The 20,762-nt window shown below is 47.1% G+C and overlaps 1 protein-coding gene across 1 annotated transcript in view; it reads right to left on the reverse strand.

Annotated features, from left to right (window-relative positions):
• The window catches only part of LOC123747794 (endoglucanase E-4-like), a 44,256-nt gene extending 23,716 nt beyond the window's left edge, over positions 1-20,540 (reverse strand). The window contains 8 exon segments of the mRNA XM_069335295.1: positions 14,775-14,893; positions 15,426-15,484; positions 15,693-15,786; positions 17,425-17,513; positions 18,017-18,112; positions 18,213-18,314; positions 18,317-18,353; positions 20,484-20,540. Coding sequence (XP_069191396.1) covers positions 14,775-14,893; positions 15,426-15,484; positions 15,693-15,786; positions 17,425-17,513; positions 18,017-18,112; positions 18,213-18,314; positions 18,317-18,353; positions 20,484-20,507 — 620 coding nt within the window. The 5' untranslated portion in view covers positions 20,508-20,540.
• Between the last annotated feature and the right edge of the window lie 222 nt (positions 20,541-20,762).

Here is a 20,762-nt window from a genome sequence, read left to right on the forward strand (position 1 = left end):
AAACAAGAGCATTAAGCCTTTTTTTTTTGTACAAGAATACAACATAAAAAAGAAATCCAATCATGCATAACACAAGATCCACATGAGTAACACAGAAAACACAAAGGCTCACACAGAGCAGCTACACATAATAAGCCAGCGGCACAAAGACAAAAGAAAATAAATTAAAATAAAATAACACAAGGGAAAAATTACATGAAGCATGACGGATAAAAATACCCAAAAGGGCCACACATACAAGGCAGAAGCCCACATAAACAGGAGCACAGCACCGGAGCACGCAGGAACCGGTGGAACAAATGAAAAGACACACACACATACACACCACAACACAAGGACCTACGCACACAGGAGTTGGACGCAACAAAACGCCCACACAAACAAACAGGAGGACACACCAGAACGCACGGGAACTGGGAAACAAGGTCTAGAACCACAGCCAAGCGCACACACAAAAAAAAAACAGCGGAACACGCAGGATCCGGCAAAGGAACACAAAACACACACAAACCCAAACAACAAGGACACACACACAAGGAGCCACACAAAGCACAGCGCAGGCAAACACACACAACGCACTGCCGAGGAAGCCCTCAGGGGGCAGGCGGAATACACACAACCCAAACGCCCAAATGACCAAACAAGCCCACCCCCCAAATCCACCGACACCACACCAATACACTAATCAAATCCCCGACCCCCCACCAACCCCAAAGCATCACCCTGAACATACGCGTCGGTGAACCAATCAGCAAACCTCACCGGAAAAGCACGCCGCAACCACCACCATGTGAAACGCAAACGCCCCCGCAGAAAACCCAGAATCCGGCGAACCCCGTAGCCCTCCAAACGCCCAACCCACACGCAAAACACGTAATCCGCAATCAAGACACTTAGAGTGTTCCGAAGCCAGCTAGAGCACTGAGGAAACGAAAGAAACAGGAACCGTAAAACATCCCTCCAAAACCCGGGCCCACAGAACACTGCAATCACATCACGCAACCAAGCAACTAAACCCTGTACTCTCTCACAAAAATATAAGACATGCAACTGCGTCTCAACCAATCCACAATGTGCACACGTCGCAGAAGAACGCAACCCAAGCATACACAAACGATCATTCGACGGCAAGGACTCGTGCAGCATACGAAAGAGAAACTCCCGTTGTTGCAGAGCCAAATGCCGCCCACCCAAGACCGACCAAATCCCCCCCCAATCCCAGCATGGAAACAAACCCTCAACCCGGTGGCTCACACGACGAAGGAGAACCCCATAAACCCCCCGACACGACAGGGACAAAAACCCAGGAACAGGACAGAGCTTCCGCAGAATTCCAACTGCCCACGAATACACAGCAGGTGTACAAAAGGCGACCTCACACCCAGCCCCTAACTCAAGCAAATAGCTAAACCGAATTGAACAGAAATAGATCCCAAGCGCACCGAGGCCCCCACCCACCCCCAAATACTGACGCAATGACACCCAAAACAAAGCCAATGCCTTGGTAAAAACATCAGGGATGCCAACACCCCCCTCCTCCACCCGCAAAACCATGGATGAACGACGAACTGGATGATACTTCCCACACCACACATACCGATAGACTCTGCACTCTAACCTATGAGCACGCCGCCGATCCAGGGGGAAGCACTGAGCCAAAAACCACACCCTCGAAAGAACTTTGCTAGTAACAACAATCGCCCGCTGATAAACCGTCAACGGACGCGAGGATAACAAACCAACCGCCACCTCAACCGACCGAGACACCGCATCCCAATTCCACTCCAAGGATTGGGCATACGAGCTAAACCAAGTAATTCCGAAAACCCGAAGCAACCTGACCACTGGAAACCACGACCCCGCCCACACCGAACGGGAGGTCCAGCTCCCCAGCCCCATCAGACAGGACTTATCCCTATTAACAAGGGCCCCAGTGGCCAGCTCAAAACGCCGAACAAGGTCCTGAACAGCAACCACAGAGCCATCGGTCGCCACAAACAGAACCGTATCGTCAGCATACCCACAGATCGGTAAACAGAGACCAGCTGGCAGCCTTGAAGGAACCACCAAAGCACATGACTTAACCGCACGAAACAAAGGCTCCTGAAAAAGAACATAAAGGAGCATAGATAAGGGACACCCCTGCCGCACCGAACGGCGAACGGCAAAGGGGGCACTAAAAAAAACATTAATGCACACACGACTATGACATTGGGCATACAACATACGAACCCAAGAAAGAAACAACGGAGGAAACCCGAACCTCCCCATAGCCTGCAGCACAAAGCCCATCGACACACGGTCGAATGCTTTCGACCAATCTAAGCTGAGCATCGCCGCACGTAGGCGAAGCTCAGAGGCACACAGAAGCACATCACGTAAAAGAACATTGCACTGAAGCAAAGACCTACCTGGAATGCCACAAAACTGCTCAACCGAAACCACAGAACCAATAACATCCCGACACCGACCTGCCAGAAACTTCGAGACAACCTTATTATCAACATTTAACAGGGTGATTGGCCTCCAATTCGACAGAAAACGCAAATCACCTGGCTTCGGAAGCAACTGCACAACCCCATCATAATGGGATGCGGGTAAGGAACAGGTCAGGAAACAAAATCGCACCACCTCCAAAAAAACCTCCCCAATCACATCCCAGAAAGTCACATAAAATTCTACAGGGAGCCCATCCGAGCTAGGCACTCTGCCGGAACGGAAAGACCGCAACACATCCCAAAGCTCAGCCGACGACACGTCTCTCACTAAAGCGGAACAACCCGCAGCCGACGAACCAGGTGAGCAGTGACGCAAAAAGGAAGCAGCCAAATCCTCATCCACCCCTACCTCCCCATACAGCGCTCCCAATTCCTGCTGCACATACAACAGGACCCCATCCGTGTTAGACAAAACAGAACCGTCCGGACACTGGAGACCGGTGAGAAGAACCGAGTCCCGAAGGGCTTTCTCCTTCCGCAAAAGAAAAGGAAAAAGCCGTTCACCAGACACACGCTCGCCAACACGAGCCCGCACCCGAACCCCTTCAGCCAACTCTTCCCGCAAACCACAAATGCGCTCCTTACACACAGAAATAGCATCAAAACAATCAGCCCCACCATTTAGCAACACATACAACCGAGTCAATCGCGCCTGAAGAAAGCGCAACAAACCAAACCGCCCCGCCGCCTCATGCCTCGCAACCACAACAGAAAAGGACTTGCATTCCACCTTGCACCACTCCCACCAGTCCAACACAGACGAAAACTCGCACTTGCGAGCAACAAGCCCCACCCACCACCCACGAAACGCCTCACGCACCCAAGGACGATGCAACAACTGACAATTCAACTTCCACCAACCCCTCCCCACACGAACCTGACTACGAACAGCAACACGCACCACAACCAAACAATGATCAGAAAAGGCAACAGGAACCGTACGAAACGCAAAAACAGAGCCCTCCCGCCCATGAACATAAAAACGATCCAGCCTGGAACACGCAAAGGTGAATTCCAAAACGCCCCCAAACATGAGAGCAGCATCACGAAACCCACAACTCTGTAAGGTGGAGACCAACGCCCGAGAAACACTCTGCGGATGCGCACTATTGCAATCCCGTGCGAGAGTGACACAATTAAAATCGCCCCCAAAGACCATGTCCCTTGTGTCATGACGCAAGAAGTGTAACAGCCCACCCTGGAAAAACTCCTCCCTCTCCTTGCGACGCGCTGTGCCAGAAGGAGCATACACAGTCAATAAGGGAATCTCCACCCCGAGGTACCGCACACGAACGAACAACACCCGGCCGTCTTCATCCATTTCCGTGTGAAGCACGGAAATGGACGTCCTCCGGGAGAACAGCATCAGCGTGCCCCCAAAGGACATCCTCGGCGGATTAAGCACTACATGAAAATCAACAGTCAACCCAGACAAAGCACGCAAGTCACGCACATTAATATCCTGAATAAAGGCTACATCTACACGTTGCTCACGAAGCACAGCCACCAAGCCCATCTGCACAGCCAAGTCACGCAATCCACGCACATTCAACGTCGCACAAGTCAGAGAGGGCGCCATCAGGAAGGCAATGAGGACCCCACCAACCCCACAGCCCCCGTAGAAGAAGGAGCTTAGCCCCCCACATGGGAGGCAGTAGGCGCACCATCCGGCAACCCTGCAGAGGAGGGCCTCACAGGAACGTCGGCGCCCGCACTCTTCGTAGACTTTGTAAACTTCAACGTCAGCGCATCCCGTCCAGGACCTTCTGCACCAGGGGACACCACCCACTGATCAACGACAACTGCTTCTGTGGCGTCATTGCCCCCAGAGGGGGGCCCCGGGTGCAACAGACCGCAACAGGCCACCAGAGGGAGGAGGAGGGGCGCACGCCACAGCAGCTCCAGCCGTAGACCCCCCTCGCTTAACGGGAGGACCTTTGTCAGAGGAACTGTTACGGCCCTCTCGGGTCGCAACTGGGTTCTTACTCTGATGTTGTTAGAGGAAGGGTATCCGGCCCCAAGCCAGTAGTGGCTTTCAAGGGATGAGATCCGTAATGCAAGTAAAATAAAAGGGGAAGGGAAAGAAAGGCAAAAACTTAATATTATATTATGATCACCGTCACCAATAAATATATATAAACGATTACACGGGGGGGGGGGGTATAAACACTATACTACACTGTTGTCTTCTTCTGAAGACTCTGGATCCTCTCGATGCCAAGTTCTCGGTGCTCTCGTGGCCTCACGACGAATCCTTCGAAAAGCTGAGTCTACACATGTGCCGCTGAAGTAAGGCGAGTTGAGATGTACCGGCACTAAGGGGGCGATATACTGCGTCCTAGGAAACCCAACCAGGACAACCTGTTGTCTACCGTCCACACTTACTCCCTCGGGTAACGAGCTTCTCACGATCAGGGACTGGGCTGCTCCACTATCTCTGAGCACTACAACTGATCTACCAGTATGATCACTCGTTACATACCCGCTTGAAGTGTGAGGGGCGAACAAACTTGGTCCTTCCTGCGTCGTCGTCGACTGGCTTCCTGCTGGTGGTGTTACACAGCTCATTAACATCACCTCCCTACGTGGGCCGCTACCTCTTCTGCCTCGGCACATAGCAGCTACATGCCCTTTCTGCCCACAAGTCCAGCACACCATATTCCTCCTCGGACTCCGTTGTTTCGGACTGCTAGGACTAGTTCTTCGAGGGCTACTTGGGGGCGTCTTCTTAGCGCTTCGTGGGACGGGGGTCTCCTCTTCGTCATGAGGTTTGTCAAACCGGCGCTGGTAATTTCTCGGGACGTACTTAACAGACGGCCTATGAGTCAGGATGTATTCCTCAGCCATGGTGGCTGCTGCACTCAAGGTCTCTACCTGCTGTTCCTCTAAGTACGTCTTCAGGTCTCCAGACAAACAATCCTTGAAGTCCTCTAACAGTATGAGCTGCTCGAGGTCTTCTTTGGTCTCCACCTTCCGAGAGGCACACCATTCCTGAAAAAGTCGCTCCTTAATGGTGGCGAATTCGGTGAAAGTGTGCTCTGAGGTCTTCTTCAGGTTTCTAAACTTCTGCCTGTACGCCTCAGGTACCAATTGGTACGCCATGAGCACGACCTTCTTCACCTTGTCATAATCGCTGGAGTCGTCAAGGGATAACGTGGAGTAGGCGATTCAGACTTCCTTCCCAGTCAAGACTGACTGTATCATGATGGCCCAATTCTCCCTTGGCCACTCCAAAGAGGCAGCGACTTTCTCGAAGGCTGCGAAGAATTTCGAAACTTCCTTCTCGTTGAATTTTGGGACCATTTTGATGTTCCTTACCGGATCGAAACTACTGGTGTCCGTCGTTTGCCTCCGACCACCTAACCGTAATACTTCTAGTTCATGTTGTCTCTCTCTTTCCTCTCTGTCTCGTCGTTCTTGTCTGTCTCGTTCTTCTCTTTCTCTCTCTCGTTCTTCTCTTTCTCGCTCTTCTCTTTCTCGTTTCTCTTCTCTTTCTCGCTCTTCTCTTTCTCGTTTCTCTTCTCTTTCTCGTTCTTCTCTTTCTCTTTCTCGCTCTCCTCTTTCTCGTTTCTCTTCTCTTTCTCGCTCTTCTCTTTCTCGTTTCTCTTCTCTTTCTCTTTCCTCTCTTCTTTCTTCTCTTTCTAATTCTAAACGCCTCATCGCCAATTCCTTTTCTTTCATCTCCATTTCTTTATCTTTTAATTCTCGTTCTATTTCTAACTTCTTCCATTCTATCTCATGATTTATCTCTAAGGCACGCATTTTGACTGTAAGTAAACTTATATTTAGCTCACCTGCATCACTGTCAATGTCACTGCCTTTATCTTCCTTTTCAGTGGAAGCAACTTCTTCACTTTCCTTGGTACCTAGTGCCTCACTTTCTTGTTTTTCTTCGGCCTTCAAATGCCGGTGAACTTTGGATAAGATCTCCACACGGGAATCACTGGCACGGATCTTTATCTCTAGGTAGGCACTAACTAGTACAAGTTCCGGTTTGCTCAGATATTTTAATCTGGCAAGACAGTCCTCTGTTCAGAAAAGCCTGAACATCGTCCAGATCATCGATGGTAGCTTTTTCTGCCATTGTCACAGATGGAACACTTAGCACTTAACACACCGCTTTCACGTTAGCACTTAACGCACCGAGCACTGTTCTACGTCAATATTGCACTTTATCGCACTTGGCGCCTCACTTGCCAATATTGCACGTAATTACTTCGGGCACCGCACTACGCAATATTGCACTTAATCACAGCGAACACCGCGCCCTACAATATCGCACTGAATCACTGAGCACCGCACTACACAATATTGCACTTAATCACTGCGAACACCTCGCTCTACAATATTGCACTTAATCACACCGAGCACCGCACAAGACGTATAACGTCCCAATCGTCACACACAGGGGGAGTTATTTACAGGGATTACGCCACTTCACCACCCCTGTCAAACATACTTAACAAGGGGACGGATCCCGCTGGGGATGCCAATTATGTTACGGCCCTCTCGGGTCGCAACTGGGTTCTTACTCTGATGTTGTTAGAGGAAGGGTATCCGGCCCCAAGCCAGTAGTGGCTTTCAAGGGATGCGATCCGTAACACAAGTAAAATAAAAGGGGAAGGGAAAGAAAGGCAAAAACTTAATATTATATAATGATCACCGTCACCAATAAATATATATAAACGATTACACGGGGGGGGGGGGGGGTATAAACACTATACTACACTGTTGTCTTCTTCTGAAGACTCTGGATCCTCTCGATGCCAAGTTCTCGGTGCTCTCGTGGCCTCACGACGAATCCTTCGAAAAGCTGAGTCTACCCCGGCCACAGGCCAGCCAAAACACAGTTCCACTGGGGGCACCGCCGTGGAGGCTGTCAACCACAAGTCCAGCAGACAGCTGGCAGGTTCCGGATCAGCAACGCTGGTCAGGCCACTCCACGAGCGATACTAGGGTAGCGCCCTAGTCAGGAGCCTCGTGTGATACCACAGATCACTCTCCTGTCCACAATACCCCAGTGGTTAATCGTCTCCACCAGTCAGTCCCGGGTATGACAATCCTTCAACTGCCGCTTCACAGGCAGGGTAACACCACAGTGTTCATCCGGGAGGCGACTCACAGCTGCTGCAGCAAAACACTTGGTGTCGAGACGGCTGCCTTGGGTAGACTGACTCAACTTCCCTTACAGCAGTCCCAGGTCGACTCTGTAATCAGACACGTCATCAGTAACAGGGACACACAAAAGCACCTCACTTACAGGCTCAGACCCAAACGCCCACCTATCCACTCCATAGATGACGTTGTTGTCTGAGCACCACCTCACCAGAGGTCAGCAGCGGCTGTGTTGTGAGCTGAACAGGACTGGAAACTGGCCCTTGTGGCCAGTACACCTCGTCCTCACCAGGTGTCGTCGTCCATTTGGAGGGGGTTTCGGGAGCTGACCCACAGATGGCGCGGTCGTCACTGCTCCATGCTCGGACGCTGGATTCGGGTCCGTAACAGGAACGCGCCCGTGCCTCCCGCTTACGACGGGGCTGGTCCGACGTCGCGACCGGGGAAGGCCCTCTAGAGCCACGAGAGGACCGCAGCGCCTCCGGGGCAGCAGCAACCACGTCGGATGGACGGCCTCCAGACGAAGGAGCAACCCCACACGAGGGGCTCACAGGATCGCCACTCCCACCCACACATGATGGAGCAGCTTCCACAGACGTACCTGTCTCCATGGCAGCAACATCTGAAGCCTGATGAACCTCCGCAGTGACGACGTGCACAGGAAGTGAAGGCGCCGCATCAGACACCAACGAGACAGGTGGGGCAAACTGCTGAACAGCTGGAGTAGGATCAGTCGAAGCAGAAGGCACCAACGACGAGGAGGGGCCGTGGGGGACAAACACGGTCTCTGCAACACCTGGCCTGGCCGCCCCAACCCCCAAGGGGGGAAAATCACCCTCCTGGAAGATAGCTGGTTCCCCCATCCCGGAAGCAGTGCAACCGGCCGCAAGATGCCCTCGCAAACCACACCGAAAACAGGTGCGTGGTTGATCCTCATAGAAAACCCGCATGGTAAAGCCGTAGAACTTGACCTGAGAAGGAATATCACGAGTCAAGCGCATGCCAAGGGTCCGCACATTGGTCCTCAAGCCCGACAGGCGGCCTGAGCGGAGGCAGGTTACACGGTGAGTGAACACAGTACCGTACCGAGAGAAGCAGGTGCGAAGGACCTCCTCGGGAAAGTCCAAGGGAACCCCATGGACACTGACAAACGTCGGCGCCACACACCGGTCCGACACTTCCACAGTACCAGCAGAGCCCGGGAGCAGATGAAAACGCCCAGCAAAATCACTCACAAAACGCTGGTATGGACCAGGGGCAGAGAACTTGACCACCACACGCTTGTCAGAGATCTTCTCAAGGCTGTAAACAGTGTGCAGGTCCACCTGGAAAACATCCAAAAGCGTCACTTCCACCAACGCCCAATCAGCAGCCGCCGAGAACTGCAATCCTGCGGAATCCACCCTCCGAATCCGCGTCACCGACGACGCCATAACGCCAGCCGCCCCCACAGGCTAGCCGGCACACCACACACCAACAACAGCGACCTGCTCGCACCAGACGTCAGCCAACAACTAAGAGAGCGCCAATGCCGTGACCGCACCCTGCAACGAGCCTATTATGTGCAAGTGATATCTTTTAGTCACATGTAAGTATAACAAAAATACAGTGACAGTCATAACACAATAATCTAACTTTCTGAGTCAAGTTGGGGGATTTGGTGTACATTCAGCTCATTCGAGACCGACGAGTGGTGGTCCAATTTCTGCAGCAAGGTGTGTTCCAGGGGGTCCTCGATCGATGTGAGGGAGACTCCCTCCCTTTGCCTGACGGAGCAGGCGCACCAACAAGGTAGTTGACGATAACGTATGTGGCTGTGCCTGGAGCTCTGTTTGAAATGATGGATGGGCTTTTGGCCCGGCTGTTTGGGCAGTTTGGGAAAGTGCTCAACATAGGTGGAACAGGGTCTCTGATGGCTATTGTAATGGGGTTGCTTGTTGGCACTAGACTATGACGATGTCCCTGGCACGGAATGTACCGTCTTCGATATCCCTGATAGGGGTATACCTTCCACTGTCAGTATTTAGACCAGCTATATACATGTTATCGTTGTAGGCTGCCGGGTTACCTGGTGGCGGCGTGCTCGGTTGGTGCAGCTGACCTGGTCAATATCTTCTGGGTGGGTGATTTTCCACCTCTCAAGACCCAGGAACTTTCAGAGGGAGCGTTAGCTGGTGGTGTTGTCCTGTCTCCAAGCCATTCCGAAGATGGGGCTGTGTGTGTGAGTGTCTCAGATGCGTGAGAGGTGGCGGTGGTGCGTCCTATAATACCGGGGTTGACGGACGCCAGTGTGTCTGGCTGAGGATGCGTTTGCAGGGCTCATCCTCACAACACAGGCCACACATGTGCAGCTTCATGTGCCAGTGGAGGTTCAAAGTGTGCCTATTGCTGTAGTGGTGGTGGAGGCTCCCCTGGGGTGTCCCTTTCTGCTTTGGAGTGCGGTTTAGGTACGATTGTTCCGCCTGTGGGGCCTCTTTGGGTGGGAGTTCCCACTCACTCCTCGGGTGGCATCCCCGCCTGCCTCTCCTATGGAGGGTGTGCAACCCTCTACGACGCTTAGAGGAACCATCGCATTTGGCTATGCTTGTGTCTGAGCAGAAACGGAAGAGGTAAGCAGCCTGGATGCGATCCCATGGTTGTGAGGACAATGAGGGGCCAGATTGATTGCTTGATGAAAATTAAGCCACCCGAGAGGTGGCACGGGCATGAATAGCCCGTACGTGGAGCATATGGAGGATGAGCAGGGTGTGGTGGATGCAGCAATGGTTGTCGCAGAGCAGAGACGGGGTGAGGTTGCTCCCTTGCCGGTATTGGCTTGTGGGCCCCCCTGTGTGGGTGTGTCGATGTGGGGGGGGGGGGTTAGCCTGGTGACGGTGGTTGCAATGAACATGATTTGAGAATGGTGTTGAAGAGGGGGTCTAGTGCCCCTCCTTTAGAGGATTCCCCGTCTTCGATCGCCGTTCTGTTGGTGTTTCCCAGGCTGGTGTTCCAGTACATTCGGAGCTGCAGCCTCCCGATGGTTAGGTATTAATTAATGGTTTGTGAGCTGTCATGTTGCAAGGATCAGAGGTGTTACCACTTCTTGCTGGCTTCAATGGGGCTGTGATTGTGTAGTGAGTGGTGTTCAGTTTTTGTCTTTGGAATGTTGTGCAATCTAGTTTTGTATATCAATTTTATCTCACGGTATACAGTTTATTGTTAACTTTAATTGTGAAATGCTGAATGTCTGTTACTGTTGAGAATTTCTTATAATGCATTTTTAGGTTTATTATGTTTCTTGTGTTTTTTTATGTTTTGGTTGGTGGTAACGACTTCTGTTTGTTGAGGTTTCTTTTGTTTATGTATTATTTCATTATCTTTTTCTGTTGTGTGGTGTTTGTGTTCATGTTCACGTACCTATGCTCTGTTTCACTTGTGTGGATTTAAGGTATAATTTTTACGCGTCTGTGCACGGTTCCCTGGATATGAGTGTTGCTGTATTTGAATTTTGTTTGAATTCAAATAGAATTCTATGAATTCTGTCATAGCTTTGGTTTGAAGCTACGTTCATGTGCTGTTTCATGTGATGTTTATGTACTGTTATGGTGCTCCGGTACCTTTTGTTTTATTATGTATTTATGCGTTGTTTTATATATCAAAGAAAAAACTTATGGTAATCGTGAGGAGAATTCATCCATTAACCCAACAACCCGTTCTCGCACTTGGTTATAGTCAATATTGGCTTATTTAATAAGTGCATATGTGACATACTAATAATACATACTAACATCCTAAGAAGGTTAGGTGAGGTCGGTGTTTTCTATGAAGCTTTTCAAGGTAAACTAAAATATTCACAATCAATTAGTATGTCACATATGCACTTATTAAATAAGCCAATATTGACTGTAAGTAAGTGCGAGAACGGGTTGAACCCAATGAGATGTACACATAATCCATTTAGATGTACTCATAACCAACAGAATGCTCATATATCTTTCTAACAGAGCCTTCGATAGAAGACCGACCGTAAATTACTAATCAGTCTTCCGTGTGGCACTGTATCAAAAGGTTTGCTTAAAACTACATGTCACAGTACTTTCCACTATCAACTGCCTCAGTTGTGCTGGAATTGAATGACAGCAAATTTGTCAAACATGAGTGGCTCATAGTAAAGCCATGATGTGAATCAAATATTAATCTCATTTTCAAGATGTAGACGAATGCCTTTCGCAATTACTGATTTAAGCAATTTTTCTCGCAATTGGCATTAAAATATTTAGCCGAGAGTTCAATACAAATGATCCATTCATCTTCCTGAAGATTGACACAACATTTGCAACTCTCTACGTTTGCTTCACTGTAATGATTTCATAAATATGAAAGTCAGGAGATCTGCGGGGAATTTTCCCAGCTGGAATTTATTTTATTTATTAACGATTATATTTATTAACTTATTAAATTTAATTTAATTTATTATTATTAATTAAGAATGGACTGTACATGTGAATGAGGACTGTATATGTGAATATGGACTGTATTTAAAGATTATCCTGCTAGGTGTTGTCTTACGGGCTCACCATAGTCCATGCTACATGGACATTTCGTTGTGAGTAGCTAAATCTAAAACAACAACAACAAATAGGTGTTGTCGTACTCACAAGTTTGGAGGGGGGATATATGTGCGTAGCCTATCACACCAATATATGGGTAATGGTAATAAACTACTGGATGTTAATTTTACTGTGAATGGGTTAGTAAATTATAACCATTTCGTGTCAAATTAGTTGATATAGCCTGATAATAGGCACTGAGCATCCTTCAGTCACGAGTGTGGGAAAGCATTGAGTGGGTTCCGAAAGGCGACCATGACTGTCTCGTGGTGTGATAGAAGGACTCGATGTTATTTCTTTCTCTCTTGAACTGCACCCGCCAAGTCACTTATAAGTAGACAACTGCTGCCACGATACACAGTATATATTCTTTGAAAAAATATCTAACTGACATAGGTTTTACCGGTTCCAGGTGTCTCGCAGGCATCATAACCGGACTACAAAATACAGAGAATTAAAGGCTATTGAAACTGATGTATTCTACTTGTTGACTGGGGTAAATAGTTTCCAAAGGAGCGAAATCGTGGGTTGATCGGACTTCTGTGGTTCCATTCATTACGAAATTCGCGAGAAGTATGGATGATACGTACACGTGTTGAGTATTAATGAGAGGTGGTGCATATTTGGGTCTAGACGTCCATGCACACAAAAGCACAATGGCGTCTCTTGACTTCGCCTTCCCCGACCCGGCTGTGGATGCAACCATCAGCACGGTTCTAAGTTTGTCATTATCGACTTAGGGAAGCGGACGTTTGAATTGTGTGTCATTTAATTAAGTTTAGCCATGGGGAACACCTTTTTATCACATCTAACCTTTAGACCAGAGGTTTTGTGTTTTCACAATACATAAAAAATATTGTACGTAAATAGCGGATTTGCTGACGTGCTAACATCCCATTTTCTCTGAGAAACCATTTAACGGAATTCTTTAATGATTCTCTAGTGATAATTAGTAGGGTAGTAATATTAGTATGTTCTTAACACAACAGCATTTGATTTGTGTGTCAGGGTTAAATATTGTTTGTCGAAAAATTCCCGATTGGATCATTTAGCTCTTCCGTACATTCTTTCAGATCATCCAAAGACATTGCTGATACGTAGATCATCCAAAGACATTCCTGCCGCTCAGATCATCCAAAGGCATTGCTGTCATTCAGATCAACCACTTAGGAAAAACTACAAGACATTGATGATACTCAGATCATCCAAAAACATTGCTGCAACTCCGATCATCCAAAGACTTTGCTGCCACTCAAATCATCCAAAGACCTTGCTGCTTCTCAGATCATACAAAGACATTACTGCCACTCAGATCATCCAAGAACATTACTGCCTCTCAGATCATCCAAGGATATTACTGCCACTCAGCTCATCCGAGGACATTACTGCCACTCAGCTCATCCGAGGACATTACTGCCAATTAGATTTATATTTTTGCCTTAGGTATACAGCTGAAGAACAATCGTCTTAGTGTCATGGGCAATGTGGTATCAGCTGGCGGCTGTCACCAGTAGGCGCTGTAGTGCAGGAGTCCCTGTATCTGTCGCGCTGGCATTATTATGTTCTTACAAAAATATATTTACCTAAACGGGCTTGCTGGGTTGAGTTATAACTCCTGACTCCTTCCTTTTCGACTGTCTAATGCAGTGACTCCCGACGATCCTTTTTCCAGGTGTTTGAAATTATTTTTTATATTCGCTCTCTCTCTCTCTCTCTCTCTCGCTCTCTCTCTCTCTCTCTCTCTCTCTCTCTCTCTCTCTCTCTCTCTCTCTCTCTCTCTCTCTCTCTCTCTCTCTCTCTCTCTCTCTCTCTCTCTCTCTCTCTCTCTCTCTCTCTCTCTCTCTCTCTCTCTCTCTCTCTCTCTCTCTCTCTCTCTCTCTCTCTCTCTCTCTCTCTCTCTCTCTCTCTCTCTCTCTCTCTCTCTCTCTCTCTCTCTCTCTCTCTCTCTCTCTCTCTCTCTCTCTCTCTCTCTCTCTCTCTCTCTCTCTCTCTCTCTCTCTCTCTCTCTCTCTCTCTCTCTCTCTCTCTCTCTCTCTCTCTCTCTCTCTCTCTCTCTCTCTCTCTCTCTCTCTCTCTGTCTCAGAGAGAGACAGAGACAGAGACAGAGACAGAGACAGTCTCTGTCTCTGTCTCTGTCTCTGTCTCTCTGTCTCTCTCTCTATCTCTCTCTCTCTCTCTCTCTCTCTCTCTCTCTCTCTCTCTCTCTCTCTCTCTCTCTCTCTCTCTCTCTCTCTCTCTCTCTCTCTCTCTCTCTCTCTGTCTCTCTCTGTCTCTCTCTCTCTCTCTCTCTCTCTCTCTCTCTCTCTCTCTCTCTCTCTCTCTCTCTCTCTCTCTCTCTCTCTCTCTCTCTCTCTCTCTCTCTCTCTCTCTCTCTCTCTCTCTCTCTCTCTCTCTCTCTCTCTCTCTCTCTCTCTCTCTCTCTCTCTCTCTCTCTCTCTCTCTCTCTCTGTCTTTCTCTCTCTCTCTTTAAGCTAGTTTATTCGCTCACTACTCACTATTATTACGCTAAAAGAATTCCAACACCCTGTGACTTATCTAAGCTTTACGGTTCCATCCGTCACCAAGAACATACCGGTACCAGTTGTAGGCGTCGGTGATGGACTGGTCGTAGGTCAGTCTGAAGTTGTCAGCGAATTCGTAGAGTTCCTTGGCCCCGTCGAGCAGCTGAGTGGCGTATTCTGGGTCGACGTCCTGGTGAGGACAGCAGCCAGGTGAGAGATGCAAAGGAATTGTCATGGCAAGAGTAACAAAGTGATGATGTATCTAGGGGTGTGTTAAGATCTGACGGGCACACCTCACCTCGCTAAGGTGAGATAAGGCAATTACTGGATGGGTGACCTGGCGTTCAAACTCGCTCAGGGACTAGGACTCCTCGATAAACCTAAGAGGCTTCCTGACTGACAGTGGTGAATCGTACTATATGAGAAAATCTTCCCGGGAAGTGGCTGATATGACGAGGCAAGTGGTGTGGCGAGGTTGGCGTGGTGATGTATGCTTGTAGGAATGTGAACAACAGGAATCAAAAGTATGTAACAGTAGAACCAGAGCCAAGAAAAATGACAAAGGAACTAAAAATGACAAGGAGAATAAATAAAAACACAGAAGGCAAAGTTAATGGAAAGTAACATGCACAAAACAATAAGTTAACAACAGGAGAATACCTCACAAAAGAAAAACAGGATGCACACGAGGAAGGGTAAACAAGGCACTTGGAATCACTTGCCTTGAAGACCATGTAGGAGGCGGCGAGGGCGGCGGCTGTCTCAGAAGCCAGATCGGATCCTGAGAGAGACAAGGAGATAGGTTATTGAACACGAGTGCCAAGATGCTTTTAAATCACTCACTTCTACCTATATATGAATGAGTTAAGGTTATATGTGTAATCATAACAGGTGTGGGAAGAGACCAGGTCCCAGTAGGTAAGGTATCGAGGATATTGAACATACAAATTTAGGGTGAAGACATCACAGTGCTTGGGTGGTTGACTAACCCGGGTTCTGCTCGTCGATCTTGTAGGAGGGCCGCTCCATGGTCATGTACTCCGGTGCCCCCCACAAATTGTTGTCAATCTCCCCATTCCCGACCTGAAAATTTATATATATATATATATATATATATATATATATATATATATATATATATATATATATATATATATATATATATATATATATATATATATATATATTAGTATATTTTGGTAGCAGTCTTTCCTGTAGACATATATTATTAAATATGACCGAAAAAGTAAGATTAATAATTCTAACACGAATTTTCTCAATCTTTCGTACATTATGCTTCACTGTTGGAGGTAAATAAAAAATCACTTCTCCAAAATTAATTTTTATTTCTAGTCTGACACGACACGGGCGCGTTTCGTAAAACTTATTACATTTTCAAAGACTTCACAAATACACAACTGATTAGAACTTACGTATCTCTGATTTTATATCTACATTTGAGTGAGGTGGGAGGGGTGATGTGGCATTAACACAAGACAGAACAAGAGGGGATATTAATAGGGTATTAAAAGTATCAACACAAGACAGAACAGAAACAATGGGTATTGAATAGAAGTGTTTGTAGAAAGCCTATTGGTCCATATTTCTTGATGCTTCTATATTGGAGCAGAGTCTTGAGGTGGGTAGAATATAGTTGTGCAATAATTGGCTGTTGATTGCTGGTGTTGAGTTCTTGATGTGTAGTGCCTCGCAAACGTCAAGCCGCCTGCTATCGCTGTACATAGATACAGCGATAGCAGGCGGCTTGACGTTTGCAAGGCACTACACATCAAGAAGTCAACACCAGCAATCAACAGCCAATTATTGCACAACTATATTCTACCCACCTCAAGACTCCGCTCCAATATAGAAGCATCAAGAAATATGGACCAATAGGCTTTCTACAAACACTTCTATTCAATACCCATTGTTTCTGTTCTGTCTTGTGTTGATACTTTTAATACCCTATTAATATCCCCTCTTGTTCTGTCTTGTGTTAATGCCACATCACCCCTCCCACCTCACTCAAATGTAGATATAAAATCAGAGATACGTAAGTTCTAATCAGTTGTGTATTTGTGAAGTCTTTGAAAATGTAATAAGTTTTACGAAACGCGCCCGTGTCGCGTCAGACTAGAAATAAAAATGAATTTTGGAGAAGTGATTTTTTATTTACCTTCAACAGTGAAGCGTAATGTACGAAAGATTGAGAAAATTCGTGTTAGAATTATTAATCTTACTTTTTCGGTCATATTTAATAATATATATATATATATATATATATATATATATATATATATATATATATATATATATATATATATATATATATATATATATATATATATATATATATATGAGAAAGCTGCATGAAACCTTTAACCACTCAGAAGAGAATAAAAAGTATTTAAAGGAGACCTGAAGGTTCCCACAAGTGCAGCCTCACCTGTTTTCATCTGAAACTGTATATTACTTCATAAATTATTTGAGCTTTTTCTTCAGCAATCGTAGGATCGTAGGATTTTTTCTTTGATCATGTTAGAACAATGGTGATTACTCAAGAGGTCAGTAAGTGTGAACTTACTGATCTCTTGAGTACATTCAATTAAAAATGACCTTTTTTGGCAATGTTAGTTCCTTCGCATTTGTCAGGCCCGATCACGCTAAAGAAAGGAAATTAGTAAGTTTCTAGTCTTCAGTGAGCAGAGAGGGCGGCCTCACCTGGCCCCAAAACTCGTCCGTGGAGGTGTGACACTTGAGGAAGTAGTCGGTGGCCCACTTGATCGCTGCCTGGGCGTATTCAGTCTGCCCTGTAAGGGAGACGCACAAGCGTTGTGCATAAGATATGTCTAAAGAATCAGGGAAAGTGTTCTGTGATTCATTTGTTCAGAGACATTGTCTGGTGTAACATATATTGTTCTAGAGTAGGCAGCATCAATTGTAAAGTTATTTACTCAATATCCCATGACCAGGGGACAAGGATTATGTAAGGACATATGCAAAGGTAATTCCATAGCCTATTCTTTAAGAAATATTAATCAGTACTATCAATAGAGATAAGTTTTGGCATAGTGCTTTACAGATGGTTCCATCCTGGACAAATGAGATTGTAGCGTTCCATTATTATTCATGACAAATGAAGTTAAGTGGGAAGAGAAAGCGAACTGGAAGAAAAGCATACAGTGCGGAAGAAAAAGTCTTTTCATTCTCTACAGGAGACAAAACTGACAGGCGTATAATACATGATATTTTCTAAATACAAAAATGTTACAGAACTAACAACAGGGAGAGATGTGTCAGTACAGAGTCTCACCGGTTGTACTGTAGCCGTCGGGGAACTCGATGAGGCCCCAAGACAGCATGGTCGTGGTGAAGGCCATCGGGAAGCCGAACTTGACCAGGTCGCCGGCTGACGGACGAGGAAGAAAAGATGACAGAGTTATTAACTATTCAGAGGACTGTGTGTTTGGTAGTCATTGTAAGTTCCTCCTTTCTCTCTCACTCTTTACCGTCATAATAGCCACCAGCAAGGTCGTGGCCCACATCTGAGCCGTCGTCCAGGGCCGAGTCGCCTCGCCAAGGGACCCGCATATCGTCCGGCAGGGGACCCGACGCTGCGCCTCGTAGAATACGAACGACATGCACAGTGCCTGAGGGTAGTGAGGAGATGGAGGTACAGTGGCTAAGGGGAATGAGGAGGTGGAGGTACAGGGCTGAGGGGAATGAGGAGGTGTAGGTACAGTGGCTGATGGGAGTGAGGAGGTGAAGGTGCGGTGGCTGAGGGGAGAGAGGAGGTGGAGGTACAGTTCCTGACGGGATTGAGGAGGTGGAAGTAGTGCCTGAGGGGAGTGAGGTGAAGGTACAGTGCCTAAAGGGAGTGTGGAAGTGGTGGTATATTGGCTGAGGGCAGTGGCTGAGGAGTCGAGTGAGGAGGTGGGAGTACAGTGCCTGAGGGAAGTGTGGAGAGGAGGTAAAGCAGCTGAGGGGAGTGAGGGAAATAAGGAAAGAAGGAATAGGGGTGATAGAGCCAAGTAATGTGTAACTTATCTACAGAATTTCAGCTCTCTTCTCATGATTGTAAATAGTAAACATATGTTAATTAATTGTTGTATGCACCTAATACATATGTTTGTAAATATTACATGTCTGTAAGAGAATGTTTCTCTGAATTAGCTGTGAAGAGCCAAGTGTCAGGGGTTGCAAGTGCTGCTAAATTTTCAGTCAATAAATGACAGAGAAAAAGGTTTCCTAGTGCCTGGTATTTCCTGCAACAATGTTAATTATTTCTCCGGTACCTATTTTACTGCTAGGTAACAGGGGCATAGGGTGAAAGACACTCTGCCCATTGTTTCTCGCCGACGCCCGGGATCGAACCCGGGACCACAGGATCACAAGTCCAGCGAACTGACCACGACATGGCAGCCGTGTGCAATAACCACACACAATTGCCGCATACTATTCAGGGGCAAGTCGCTAAGCTATAATCCCACCATTCTAGTGTCAACGAGCGAAAAATTGCTTGACGTAATTTCTCGGTAAACTTTGGTGACCTAATTTGATAATGGTGAGAGATGGATCTCTCAGAGCCCAAAAATATTGCTTTCATAAGTGCTTGCAAGAACTAATTTCGTTAGTTGGTGTCCAAAGTATGTCAACTTAGATGTATATGGACTCCTCTCATCGAGAGGAGTCCCAAGAGGTAACTGGTTGTGACCTGAGTCTACTGGATCTGTTGCAATAGAGTCGGACCAGCTACCACATCAAGCCTGGAGTACCAGTACCCAGGGGATATCCATATGGGGAAAAATTTTGCTAACGAGTGTAGTGGGATGGTGAGATAGAGGCCCTCTCCTCCAGAAACGGTTGGAAGTAAGGACCACAAAAACCCAAACTCGTTCTCGACTCATATCTATTACATCCAGCGGTCGACCCCACAGATGCATTCATAAATTTTTACATGTTGTTCATTCAAAACAAGAATTTTCTCAAATATAAATTAATATAATAATATATTAGCATATTGTGCATATATAGGCATAGGTTAGGTTAGGTGTTAAGGTTCTGTTGGCGATTATTTGTATTTGTCGTACGTGGGTGAAGCATTTACAGCGTTGTTTTTTGAACAAAATTCGTCAGTGAAGCACTTGTTCCGGAAGTGTTCTAACGAAATCAGTTGTGAATCGTGTGTAAACCGTTTTTCATTTAGTCCTTCATAGTCCAGTCCTAGTATTTCATATAGCCAACAACAATTTTTGCACAGCTTGAGATTACTATGGAAGCTTGCATATGCTGTAGTCGCAGGGTGTTATGTGTCAGGGAGTGACCCTCACATGGCTGTAGTCGCAGGGTGTTATGTGTCAGGAAGTGACCCTCACATGGCTGTAGTCGCAGGGTGTTATGTGTCAGGGAGTGACCCTCACCTGGCTGTAGTCGCAGGGTGTTATGTGTCAGGGAGTGACCCTCACATGGCTGTAGTCGCAGGGTGTCATGTGTCAGGGAGTGACACTCACCTGGCTGCAGTCGCAGGGTGTCATGTATTAGGGAGTGACACTCACCTGGCTGTAGTCGTAGGGTGTCATGTATCAAGGAGTGACACTCACCTGGCTGTAGTCGTAGGGTGTCATGTATCAAGGAGTGACACTCACCTGGCTGTAGTCGTAGGGTGTCATGTATCAAGGAGTGACACTCACCTGGCTGTAGTCGTAGGGTGTCATGTATCAGGGAGTGACACTCACCTGGCTGTAGTCGTAGGGTGTCATGTATCAAGGAGTGACACTCACCTGGCTGTAGTCGTAGGGTGTCATGCCGGTCTCTGCACATGGGTTTGTGTCAGCTATGGCGGCATCTGTGGACGAGGCAGCAAATAGGAGAATAATTGAATATGTGATGGATGGGATAATGAAGGAGTAAGGGGGAGGGGATTGCTGCAGAGATAGAGATGGTGAAGTAGGTTTAGTTGATTTGGAGGAAGACCAAAATGTCTTTTCCGCCATTTTCGAAATAAAATATTACAAAGTAGATCGTTTTTTATTGGGAGCTCTTCATAAAAAAAAATTATC

This window comes from Procambarus clarkii, chromosome 33 (genome assembly GCF_040958095.1).
Source record: "Procambarus clarkii isolate CNS0578487 chromosome 33, FALCON_Pclarkii_2.0, whole genome shotgun sequence".
NCBI classification, from domain to species: Eukaryota; Metazoa; Arthropoda; class Malacostraca; order Decapoda; family Cambaridae; genus Procambarus; species Procambarus clarkii.